The sequence below is a fragment of the Leptonotus elevatus genome, chromosome 6 (genome assembly GCF_054856555.1).
Source record: "Leptonotus elevatus isolate MCC_2025b chromosome 6, RoL_Lele_1.0, whole genome shotgun sequence".
Classification (NCBI taxonomy): Eukaryota; Metazoa; Chordata; class Actinopteri; order Syngnathiformes; family Syngnathidae; genus Leptonotus; species Leptonotus elevatus.
Window position 1 is genome coordinate 20,137,056 of NC_141244.1, and position 13,252 is coordinate 20,150,307.

General features: G+C 38.2%; 1 protein-coding gene across 5 annotated transcripts in view; it reads right to left on the reverse strand.

Moving 5' to 3' along the window:
- Nucleotides 1-354: 354 nt before the first annotated feature.
- Nucleotides 355-13,252, reverse strand: part of bmper (BMP binding endothelial regulator) — a 22,926-nt gene continuing 10,028 nt past the window's right edge. For 3 of the 5 annotated variants that reach the window (XM_086079595.1, XM_086079597.1, XM_086079599.1), the window contains 14 exons: nucleotides 10,740-10,839; nucleotides 7,746-7,828; nucleotides 7,570-7,660; nucleotides 7,404-7,486; nucleotides 7,205-7,304; nucleotides 7,011-7,120; nucleotides 6,657-6,791; nucleotides 5,774-5,878; nucleotides 5,010-5,055; nucleotides 4,779-4,933; nucleotides 4,171-4,372; nucleotides 2,743-3,088; nucleotides 2,411-2,541; nucleotides 355-1,424 (listed from right to left, as the gene is read on the reverse strand). In XM_086079595.1, the coding sequence (XP_085935721.1) occupies nucleotides 1,243-1,424; nucleotides 2,411-2,541; nucleotides 2,743-3,088; nucleotides 4,171-4,372; nucleotides 4,779-4,933; nucleotides 5,010-5,055; nucleotides 5,774-5,878; nucleotides 6,657-6,791; nucleotides 7,011-7,120; nucleotides 7,205-7,304; nucleotides 7,404-7,486; nucleotides 7,570-7,660; nucleotides 7,746-7,828; nucleotides 10,740-10,839 (1,869 nt within the window). In that variant the 3' untranslated portion in view covers nucleotides 355-1,242. Of the gene's footprint in view, nucleotides 1,425-2,410; nucleotides 2,542-2,742; nucleotides 3,089-4,170; nucleotides 4,373-4,778; nucleotides 4,934-5,009; nucleotides 5,056-5,773; nucleotides 5,879-6,656; nucleotides 6,792-7,010; nucleotides 7,121-7,204; nucleotides 7,305-7,403; nucleotides 7,487-7,569; nucleotides 7,661-7,745; nucleotides 7,829-10,739; nucleotides 10,840-13,125 lie in introns of all 5 variants that reach the window. The other 2 variants (XM_086079596.1, XM_086079598.1) reach the window with 2 other exon arrangements.

Below are 13,252 nucleotides of genomic sequence, written 5' to 3' on the forward strand. Positions count from 1 at the left end.
AGCCATCATTTTGTATATATGTTTATCTTTGATACAGATGTGTATGTTTGAGTCAGTTGTTCAATAAAAAAAAACGTGATTGTTTGAAAGGATAACTTGCCAAAAACTAAAATAATACATAAACAAAATTATTTTGGGTTGTTGTCTTAGGAGAAAACATTACTATTGTGACGTCTGCAAGTTTACTAGTAAGAACTAAATGTTATAAGTAGTATTTGATGAGTATAGATGTTATAAGTTGTATTATATAATGTTTTAATTATTTTATGAGAGCATAAAAATATAAAAAGTAAAACATTTATATTCAAGTCCTGTTTGTGATTTGAATGATGGAGGAAAGACAGTGGTCCAGCGTGACATTGGATAAAAGATTATATTGTGGTTCTTAAATAATGAGGGTAAGGTATTTTCTTTTGCCGTCAACACCTTCCACAAAGACGCTACAGTACTTTTCAACAAAAACACCACACGAGCACACAAAAGTACACACAACACATGAACATAAATAGCTTTTTTCTTTGTTTGGTTCCTTTACAGTGAACCCCCACTATATCGCCGAACGCAAATACCTCCCACTGCAATTGTTTTTTGTTTGTGTTTTTAATATAAATACTGTACAGTATTGAAAACATATACATAGAGTAAAATCAGGCCTTGTTTGATTTTGCTACGCTTTCAACTTAAATAGCCACATATATAGTCTGCCATTATTATTTTTTTCTTGTTGTTTAAATTTAAAATGGTATCATTTATTAACTATAATGGAGTGCAGTAAGTCATTAAACAATTATTTCAGAAAGTAAAATTATCACATAAAATTGCTCCCTTGTCCAAGAAAAATTGATGTAATTTGGTAGAAAATGGTGCGGAACGTCTCCCCCGCGATCAACAGGGGTTCACTGTAAATCATTTCTTAGCTGCGCCCTCCTTGCTTGTGCTACCACCTTTGCTATATAAATTAACAATATCAACACATGACAATTGTAGAAAAGCTCGTAATAAATCTGTGTAGCTTCCAGTACAAAAGCTCCTCGTCCGCTTCGGAGACGGTCAGCACGACTCAGAGAGTCCAAAAGTTCCGTGAGGTTCCGAGGCGACGACGTCCTCTCGCAAAATTCATCTCCTGAGTGATTGTTCAAAAGGGATTCCTTGGACCCTGAGTACTTTTGCCGCATCTCATCAAGTCCGAGATGCTTTTTTTCCGGGGAGGGTGGTCCGAGAGCCCCTTGAGCCATGCCTGTGTCACCGTCCGGGGCAGGCCAGGGGTCTGATGCAACGTCCCTGGAAGAGAACCAGGTTGGCGGGACAGTGGCAGCCGGCCACGCAGGGCTTGTGGCACGGCCCGATCTCGTTCCAGTTGTCGCAGGTTTTGGTGCAGCCCGGCCCGCACGTGTCGTACACGGCGCCGTGCTTGCATTGCGTGGCTGAAAAAAAAGAAAAAGAAAATTAGTATCGTATTAGTATATATTAATTTTTAACAACTATTTTCTTGCCTGTGTATAAAAATGTGCTATGTAAATAAAGTTGCCTAATGCCTGATTCCGTGACCAATATATTTGTGTATTTTTCAAATAATGTATAACCTTTTAAACATTGTCTATATTTGTGTCGTTTGTGTCTTGAGCTTTGTATCCGTAGTCTAATATTGGTGTATTTTTGTCTCATATATAAAAAAAATATATATATAATATTTGTGGTTTATTTTGTTTTATTTTTGTAATATTTAATATTTATTTATAATATTATTTCACCCTCAATTCTTACTGCATAATTGGGAATTTTAGTTTTTATATTTTTTAATACAATTTAAATTTTTTCATATTGTGACTAATATTTTCACTTTTTTTTTGTCTGAGGTATTTTGCCCTTTTTCTTTTTCCTATTCTATTTGTATAAGTGATCTAATATTTATATTTTTGTAATATACTTGTATATTTTAGGATTTTTGTTGTTTCATCTAGTATTTAAAAAATATGTTTGTCTAATACTTTTTCCTCTTTTTTTGTCCAATATTTGAATATTTTCATCTAATATTTTTTGTATTTTCTGCCCATCATATTTTTGTGTAACATTACTTTTATATAGTACTTGTCTAATATAGTATTTTGTTGTCTTTATGTTTTAAAATATTTGATACCCGTATAATTTTTTTAAACTTTGTTTTAATAATAAATAATAATTGTGTATTTTTAAAGTCCTTTTCCCCCCGTTTTTTGTGTGCAATATTTGTGTACTAATATTTAATATATATTTTTTCAAATTTATTTTTCCATCTAATACTTTTTCTTAAGCATAGTTACCTTTTAAAAGAGCAATTTATAGCCAAAACAAACAAACAAACAAACAAACAAAGTAAATGAAAACAATAAATAAGTGCCATTGCATGGCATCAGCGGGTGTGTCGCCTCACCCATGCAGGCGGCGTCCGGCCTCCAGAGGACAGGGACGCCCTCTCGCTCGCAAGCTCGGCTGTAGGCGATAAAGGACTCGCAGTAGCAGTTCTTGTGCACGGGACACTCGCACATGTCCGTCACACACGACCTGCGAAGGTTAAAAAAAAAAAGAAAAAATGCCATCTATGCTTATAATTGTTTTTTTCTATGTTGCTATGTTTACCGAGTCCCCCCCCCCCCCCAAACCTGTATACGAGTATAGTTTTGGGCTTGTTTTTGCCCCTCCCTTCCTTATGTTTTTCTTTTTTATCGAAGAAAATGGAAAGTCTTAATTGATTTGAGTCATCACCTGTAGAAGCCGACAAAGTCGACCACGCGGTGACACTTCTGGAACTCCCAGGACTTGATCTTCTGGCACTCGCGGTGGGCGCGGAATTTGACCTTGACGCTGCCGGGACACAGGAAGGAGGTGGGGCGGCGGTGCGGCGGCGGCTGGGCGCACAGCTCGTTGCCGTCCAGCGCACGCCACGACTCGGCAAACTCGTCTACGTCGAACTTGAAGTGGCCGTCGCCGCCCATGGTGTCGTCGCGCTTGTGCCCGTTGTAGTTGCCGCACAGGCCGCAGAGGCGTCCGCGCAGGTGCGGGGCGGCCACCACCTCCACGAAGCTGTCGCCGTCCCAGGTGATCTCCAGACCTGCCCACGGGGAAAAACAAGAGGAGTCCCCTTTGTTAGCTGTACACTATTGAATTGAATGTTTGTTGCCTTTTTTGTCAGCATTTTTTTTTAATTATCTATATTATATGAGCTATTTGTTTAATATTGATCAATTAGTATTTTTATAAATGTGAATTTTTAATATTTTATATCTAATTTTCTTGGGTATTTTTGCAATTTATTTATTTAATTAATTTCAAAAATTAATCTGTGTGCTATTTAGCCAACCTCTTTTTGTTCAATAATTTTGTATTTGTTTATTCTGTCTAATTCGAACCCATGACCTCAAAACTGTGAAGCCAATTTTGTTTAATAGTTTGTAACTTTTGTCAAATATTTTGTCATATATTGGTATTTTTCTTCTAGCATTGTATTATTTGTCTAATATTTGTATTTCTCATCTAATGTTTTTGTCTAATTTTTGTTTTATTGTGTAAAAGCTGTCATTTTTATCTAATGTTATATTTTCAATTGAATATTTTGCCATTTTTGTCCAATATTGTTATCTAATATTTTTGCATTTGTTCTCTATTATATTTTCAAATATATGTTTAACGTATTCTAATATTTCTGTATCATTTGGTAATATTTTCAGATTTTAAGTCTATTATTCTTTATTTAACCCTTTTCATATTTCTTTATCATTTTAAAATATTTTGGGATTTTTGTCTAATGTTTTGATACTTTTCCCCCCTCAATATTTTTTTGTATTTGGTACTAATATTTTGCTTCAAACAATGCTCTAGTTGTTTCATAATATTCTTGTATTTTTGGTTTTATATGTTATTTTTGTCTAACATATGTAAATGTATTTTTATCTAATATTTGCTATCATTTTGTATTTGTGAAATATTTATGCCTTTTTTTTGTCTATTTAGTTTTCCCCCTTAATTCTGTAAATTTTTTAAAAATATTTCTTTCATCCAAAAATGTTTTTTAATGAATGCATTTTTATTCATATTTTAGTAGCTCATATTTTCCAAATAGCTTTGTCCATTTTGTACAGACCCAACAATTTGTATCAAAGTCCATTTTCCATCACGTGTCCTCTTTCAATTTACCTGCGATGGTGGTGAGCTTGAGGAGGTACCCGTCCAGGTCGATGTGCACGCCGGGCCCGTGGTAGGGGAGCGCGATACGGGTGCCGTTCCTGCGCACGGTCAGGTGCTGGTGGAGGCCCAGGACCAGCCCTCCCAGACGCACCTCCACCGACTGAGTCCAGGAGAAGGAGCGGGTGCGCCGAGCGTCGTTCTTCACCAACACCTTCGAGGAGGATATGATGTTTACGTCACAGTCAGGCCGAATTACAAAGTATGATTATGGGATGTGGGTAAAGATTATCCTGACCGATTATCCTGTGGAGGGTGGTGTGTTAGGATTTAGGCTGAATCTATTTTTAGAATAATTTTTGCATGATTAAACACAATAATGTTCATGTGTGGTGACGTTATTATTTTTGTCCACTAGAGGTCGCCATCCTCCCATCCTACTGAAGTAACTGTGAGATGACCAACGTTCACTACTCACAAGGTGATTTTTTTTCTCTCACAACAAACCACATCGAGTCATAGCTCAAAATGAAAGGTGTTGATGGCAGCTTGACAGATTTGTAATGAATTTGTTAGCGTGACTTTATATGATGACTTCGAAGGAAAGCGCGCGACCGCACCGTAAAGCTGGAGTCGCCGCCGTTGACGACAGCATTGCTGCCAGCACCGCCGCAGTCTCTGGTCAACACGTACTGACACGTTCCCTGGAAGTTAAAAGTTCTCCCGTCGAAGGTGTTGTAGTGCGGGTCGCCAAACACGGTGCACACGCCAGGTTCTGACGAGAAAAGCGCCGTTATGGAGAAGGCGACACGCGGCGGGACCAAACAGGACGAGGACGTGAACTTACTCACTTTCAGTGCAGACCGGACAGCAGCCGGTTCGGTTCAGGATCTTGTTCTGGGGGGCGGGGCAACACAAACTTATAATTTATAAAATGGATGAAGGGGTGACAGAAGGATGGATGATTGCATGAAAGAAAGAATTATGGAGGAATATATGAATGATGGATGAATCAATTAATGACATGATGTGGACAGAAGGATGTACGGATGAATTAGCAGATGGGAATGGATATGGATGAAGGATGAATGAATAGCAAAATGGGTGGATGGATGAATGTAAGGATGCAGCAATGAATTAATGAATGGATGGATGGATGACAAGAAACTGAAAAGAAGAATGGACGGATGACGGACAGATGAATAGAGATGTACGAATAGATGAAAAGACAAATTATGGATGGATGTACAGATGGATGGATGGACGATTGATGGATGGATAAATTGTCAATATATGGACGGACGCATAGTTGGATGGAAGGATGGATGATAGACAAACAGATCAATGGGTGATCAATCGATTGATGGATGGACGCACGGGTGGATGGATGGATGGTTAATAGATTGACAGATGAATGGATGGATGGATGATTAATGGATGGATCAATCGTCAATGGATGGACGGACGCACAGTTGGATGGATGATTGATGGATGGATGCACATATGGATGGACGAATAAAGACATATGGGTGGATGGATAGATGACCGTTGTGTTTGTTCCAAACGATTCAAAGGTGAGCTCGATGCTGATTGGCCGGGATGGCGAGTCACTCACCGAGGGGCAGCTGGTGATTGGAACACACTGTTTGGGCCGACACTCCACGCTGCCTTTCACGCACGCGCACAGCGTGCAGTTCACTGACGACCACATGTCTCCTTCCTGTGAATGGATGAACACAATACATTCGTATCATTTCATGCATTCGTTCATGCTTCTGTTATCATGGCATTTACTTTATCCAACAAATATTCACTCTATTTACCAATTCATTCATCCATGATCAATCTTCTCCATCCATCCATCCTTCCATCCATCCATCAATCAATCATCTATCCATCAAACTAGCTATCCATCCATCCATCTATTCTATTCATCCATCTTTCCATCACCCATCCATCCTTCCATCCATCTATTAATACATCCATGCATCCATCCATCATCCATCCATGATCAATCTTCTCCATAAATCCATCCATCCATCATCTAACCATCCATCCAACTATACATCCATCAATGCATCCATCCATCCTTCTATCCATTTATCCATCCACCCATCTATTCATCAAACCAGCTATCCATCCATCCATCATCCATCACCCATCCATTCATCCATCCATCCTTCCATTCGTCATCTATCCATCTATCTATCCATCCATCCATGCATCAATCCAACCATCCATTCATTATCTATCCATCCATCCATCAATCATCTATCCATCTTTCCATCCATCTATTAATCCATCCATTCGTCCATCCATCATCCATCCATCCATCCTTCCTTCCATCCATCATCTATATATTAATTTATCCATGCATCCAACCATCATCCATCCATCCATCATCTAACCATCCCTCCATCCATCCATCCATTCATCCATCCATCATATATCCATCTATATATTAATCCATCCATCCATGCATCCAACGGTGATCTCACCCTGTAGATCTTGTTGCGTACTCTGCAGTACTTGACCTCGTCCACCTTGACGTAGGACAAGCATTCGTCACAACAGTGGTCGCCATGACAACTGCCCGCACGCGAGCAGCGCCTTTTGCACACCACGGTGGAGTCCTGAACGAGCACAGACGACGTCATTCCACAGGTTCGCAATCTTAATTCATTCCAAGGCATCAGTCATGAACCAAGACATGTTTCCCATTGAAATGAATAAAAACAGAATCAATCGGTTCTAGCCCCAGAAAGAAGTTCACCTTATTATCAGACGTAAAATGCAGAAATAAATAAAAACACACTTCGTTAGGACGACATAAGAGCCTTTTCAAATGTCACCTTGCATGCGCACGCGGTGCAGTTGTCATGTACGAAGGACGTGGCGTTCTCAAAGACCTCGCTGTGGAACAGGCAACTCCCCTGAGACAAATCAAACACCTTCCGCTGACCTGACGCGCCAACACGACGACCATTAGAAGGTGACACACGCGCGCACGCACGCACAAACTCAAGGAAGTTTGTGTGTTAATTACCAAGACACTTGGGACAGCATTGCCCTGGAGGGGTGTGGCTGAGGTGGGCGGGGCAAGAAAGGACAGGACAGGCCTCCTTCACGCAGAGCGTGCGTCCCCCCTGCAACGACAGTCAAATCATGAGAAACCAAATGTTTGACGGGAAAAAACCAACATGGTCTGTATCCGTGAATCCCAGCTGCCGATTGGTGCTACTCACCGTGCATGTGCACTTGATGCAGGGTTTGCCTTCAGGACTGAACTCCTCCTTCTCTTTGTACAGACGACCCTCAAAGATGCAAGCTGACAACAACAAAAAAGGCACGATTACAAACGTTTTCTTTCTTTCTTTTGCGCGCTCCGACTCGGCTGTAGGTTTGACTGACTGGGGCAGGTGGGGCAGCACTTTTTGGGGTGGATCTTGGGGTTCTTGCAGTGGACCACACACTGCACCTCGGCTTCCGTGATGACGCCTTCCTGTCGCGAGCGGGACGGAAACGTTTGAGGTCAAACCTTTTTGACTCAATATGGCTCCTCTTTATCTGTGTGGCTTGTCGCAGACCTGACAGCGTCGGGTCACGCAGGGCTTGACGGCGCTGGTCCAGGAAACGGAGCTGTTGTAGGATCGTCCGTCCAACATGCAACCTGAGAAGACGACAATGTGTTCACGTCTCAAATATCAATAACAGGATGTCACTGTCATGCTTACGACAATTAAATCACAAGCAGAAAATGTGACTGTTTTACAATATATTTGTTGAACTTTGAAATAAAGAGAAGAAAATGGGCGTTAGTTAGAGTTAGTATTGGCTGATTAATCTACTAGCTAAACTGTAAAAAAATAAAATAAAAAACAGAAGAAAACAGTCTAATGAAAATAATGTATTTTTTTTTTTTTACTTTTTCAACATTTTTTTCTGATAAATAAAAATAAATCCCTCAGAAGAACTATAAATTATAAATTTTTCTATTTATTAGGGCTCAGTTGATACGTTGTTGTTTTTTTGGACCATGCTGATTCCGATATTTGGCAGAGTAAAATTAAATAGAAAACTCTATTTAAAAAATATATATTTAAAGACTTAAATATTTGTTATTACTTTTTAAACATTTTTTTTCTGATTAAAATAAAATCCCTCACAAAAACTATAAATTATTAAAAATATATATCTATTAGGGCTGATATGGATTTTTTTGGGGCCCATGACAATTTTGATATTTGGCAGAGTAAAATTTTATAGAAAACTCTATTTAAAAAAAAAATGTCATGACTAAAATAGCTTATTTTTTTTAATATTTTTTTTTTACTTTTTCAAATGTTTTATTTTTGACCCAAAAAATCACAAGAACTATTAATGATTTATTTTTCTATCTATTAGGGCTTCGCTGATATGGATTTTTTTTGGGGCCTATGCCACATAAAATGAAATAGAAAACTTGACTAAAATAACTTTTTTTCTTTTCTTTTTTTTCTTTTTGGGTCTCGTAACGCTCATATGAATTACAGGCAGAGCATTTGACTGTCCTTTAGGGGGGAAAAAAACATGGATTTTAAAAGAGCTTATTCGGCCGATTAATCGGTCAGGCCCTACTAGCAGAATTAGAATTACAATTTTTCATATATATATATATATTTTTTTTTTTTCAACATTTAGATTTTTAAACTTTAAAACGTGCCCATAACTTGACCAATTTGAGGGTTAAAAAAAAGTATGGATCAAACACCTATGAGCATCTGTAATGCTTTATGGAATGATGCTACAAGTTAGCAAAACGCAAAAGAAAATGAGAATGAAAATATCATAAATATCTCATTTTTTTCCACATCATATCCAGCCGTCACATCCAAAACTTAATCAGACTCCAAATTAGTGTGCAGTGTATCGTCAATACCTCAATTGAACCTGTAATTAACATTTAAAAGTGTATTTTAAAAAGTCCTCACTCTCTCAAAAAAGTAAAATCGGAACATTAAACACACACACACACATTTGTGGCTTGTCCATTCAGCACTAAATGAATAGCCTATTCATTTCATGCCATTTACAGTAAATGGACGGCGATCAATGCCGCACTGCCCCTGCAATGAAACCCGATCACAAGTATCGAGTCGGCGCTGAGGAGGATCGCGTGACGTTTGAAAGGCCAGCCTCCCTCTGAGACTCGGATCAGCTTCATACACTCAAGACTCGCTAATATGACGGACGCGATCAGGCGGCGACTTCCTGCTCGAGCCATTTTGTTCAGCTCCAAATATTATTTATGTGTAAGGAGGTAATAAGAGTATTTCAGAGTCAAGAGACATCATAAGTACTGCCTCATAAAGCGTGTACGAGGTGCGTGTTGATCACATGGCCTCATTCCGAGAACAGGAAGTGACTTTCTAACACTTCCTGCTCGCCACTGGACTTTTCAACTGGATGGATTGTAACGTTGCATCAGCATCTTATGTCACTTATGTCAGCGTTTAAAGCGATCTTTAAATAGAAAAAAATATATATTTTATTGTAGCGCTCGTAAAACTTCACAGGACGCACCAGATGACAGCAACATCATGTGACCACTAAATTATGTCATAGCCAGCTGAAGTTTATTGCGGGATATAAATACACGTGACTATTACATGGAAGCCAATTATTTGTACGTACAGTATACAATTATAAAGGCCCGACCAATATACTGTAATCGGCTGATATTGGCTCTTTTAAAATCGTCCGATTTTTGCAGGTTTTTTTGTTTTTACACATAAACAGCCAAGCCATAAGACAAAGATAATGACATTTAAACAATAACACATTCACATAGTCCCCCCCACCCCCCCAACAAAAAAATCTGCAGGAAAAAAAAATCATTCAGTGCCATTGACGACTTTACACGTCAAAGATCCATTTTGAACTGGGCTGGCAGTGAAGGAGTTAAAAACTGCCGTTTTTTTACAGATACAAAAGGACAAAGAGTGAGGGAAGCGTTAAGGGACCACCCAAAAAAAAGACATTATTTTCTTATTTTTTTATAAATATATATATATTTCTAATTAATCGTTCGATTAATCGTTTCTTGGTATTTAATTTTTCCAAAAATCAGAATTGGAATGGGCCTAAAAAAATCCATATTGGTATAATACTAAGCCCTTAATAGGGCTGCTACATTATGAAGAACATATTAATCACGAATAATTAGGTAATAATTGCAATCACGATTAGGACAATCATTTGTTTTTAGTACAAAACAAGAAAATGTTTCAACAGATAAAAAATATTAAGACAAATAAATTTATTTGAAACACTAATTATGCAAGTTCCTTTTGGACCTAACAAGATGAGTCATTTTAAAATAAAGTAAAAAGTGCAAATATATAAATTTAAACAACTCCAAATTATTATGAATAATTTTGTATTTTTTGCTTGCGATTATGCTGATTTTGTAATTGAAATTGTTGTATTTGGATGGATTGCACAGCCCTAACCCTTAATGCAGTGTGACAATTGATAACAATACAAAAATGAAGCACGCACAAATCAAAGCGAAGCGCTGTATTAAATATATATATTCTTACCTTTACACCTCTCGCAGCATGCGCCGCTTTGCTTGACCACCAGGGCGCAATCTTCTGACACGGGCGGACATTTCTCTTGCTTGCAGTCGGCCTTGCCCTCCTGCCGGCCGCAGACGAGAGAAAAAAAAAGAAGCGGAAGGTTGGTCAGTGTGCTGTTTTGTTCTTTGGTCAAAACATCATTTGAAGCTTAAAATGAGAAGTGATTATTATTATTATTCCGAGTCATGAGGTCATCACAATGATTCATTAACATCAACAGGAGCTTCACTTCACTCTCTCATCTTTTTCCAAAACGTACACGGTTCATCCGGAATTATTTATGCGATTCCCAAAGGACGGACTCGCTCGCTTCACCGCATTTAAAAACTATTTGGAAAAGAATAAAACGACTCCCACTGCCCGATGGACATTTAATGGTTGCTGTGGCCTGCTTAACTCTTTCACTGCCTTTGACGACTTTAGACGTCAAAAATTCATGTGAACTATTTCTATTCGTTTAACCAATTTTTTATGAAAACCTATATATTTTTTTATTGTACATTAATAACATATACAATTATCATGCGATTAATTACGATTAAATGGCCCTTTTTAAAAAAATTTTTAATTAGGCCCGTCAGGCGATTCATTTTTTTAAAATTGTAATTAATCTCATAACTTCACTAGTTAACTAACGATTAATCACAAATTGTATCTGCTCTAAATTTACAATACATTATTTTCCCTAAGTTTTCATACTCTTGTTAGCAAAAGTGGATATTTTTTTTTTAACTAATAGAAATAGTTCAAATGAATTTTTGACGTCTATAGCCGTCAATGGCAGTGAATGAGTTAAATTGAGCATTTACATTATCAAGAGTCCTGTAATATTTGTTAGGGTATCATGATTGTAGGTTAGTTACATTTGACAGAGGAAAAAATACATTTTATTTTTGTTAAAAAAACAAAACAGAATGTAAATGTGTTATTATTATTCCAGACTGCAATTACTTTGGTGAGCAATCTGTCAAGTCTTTGATTTAAACATCATAAATCAATGTTGGCATCTAAAATGTGGTTATAAAAAGTCCAAATCTCAAGACTTTAATTGCAATGCGTCCTGGTAATAAACAATGATCAAGGAGGGTCCAACGCGAACGTAACAAGAAGCTTCTTTCCGTTTGGCTCCCAAAATGCCACATGAGCTCACTTTTTGTGGTCGGCCGCCGCGGTTCAGACTCTGCGGCCGAGTCTACTCGTGTATTTCAATACACCGCGTATTGTTTGGGTGGAATTTTATTTGGAAATACGCTCGTTCATGCATTAGACTGCAAATGATCATTGCCATATCTTCAAAATGACTTGAGATTTTTTTATTTATGTGTTTGTGTGCAGAATGTGTTTAAAGAGTGTGGAAGGGTTGTTTTGGTCTTGAAATGCAGAAAAAAAAAATCGGGGCGGTGTCTGTGAATTTTCAATTTTGGAACGGAAACTCCAATAAAAGTGGAACTGTAATACAACTTAACCTTCTATGTAGGATTGCATGTAACAACAATTTTTTCATAACTGATTAATGTGTCGATTAGTTTATGATTAATCAATGAATCGAATTTAAATTATAATAATGTCCACTGCTTAATTCAAAACCATTATTTTAAATTGACGTGCAGAAAATGCATAAACTTCTACTGATGGTGACTCAGCTTGGTTTGTAATCGTAACATCCGCCAGATAATCGGCAAAAATGTAGATCAATGTTTTCTAACGTAAAAGCAGATGTTTGCAAATGTCTTATTTTGAGATAATCAATCTGCTTTCATTGAGGACAACAGAAATCGGAAAAGATTTACAGCTGAAAAGATTTGGGCAATTCTACGTCAAACAAGGTCTCTAAAAAATTTACCGATTATCAAAATGAATGTGATAAACGATTAATTGTTGCACCTCTACTTTTATGTGGACAGTGGAAAATCTAACTTCCATCCACTGGTCCATTTTCTAGGGCACGTTTGTCATCCGGGTCACGTGGAGTCCACCACTACAACGTCCATCAGTGAGAAAATAAAAACGCGTTAGGACATTTCAAACATCTGTGATGATATTCAATACTAAATGTAGCGAATTGCGACTCGAGTCTAGCATCATCTGTTATTGTCACCGATTGTTTCTCCATCAAATATCTCGCGTTGTCTGGGTGAGAAACGGCGATTCGCGGTAATGTACAACTTGTGTCCAAGGTCATGTCCTTGTTTTGCTCCCGTCATCTTTTAGCACAAAGTGGTGTTACTGCATATGCCCTAAGGTACCCTCCCCACCCGATTACCCCCCCGTCACCCCTCCATGGGGTCCCTTGTCTACAGGTCAGAGGTGGTGACGGGTCACAACGCCTTATAAACACTCGACATACCGCGACACCAAGACTGCTCTTGTTGGATGGCTGTCTGCCGCCGACCCCCCCTCCCCCAAACATACACACACTGCGCGTACATTGAATTACAAACAGGAAGACATCAAAGTCAAACCTCCGTAAATGC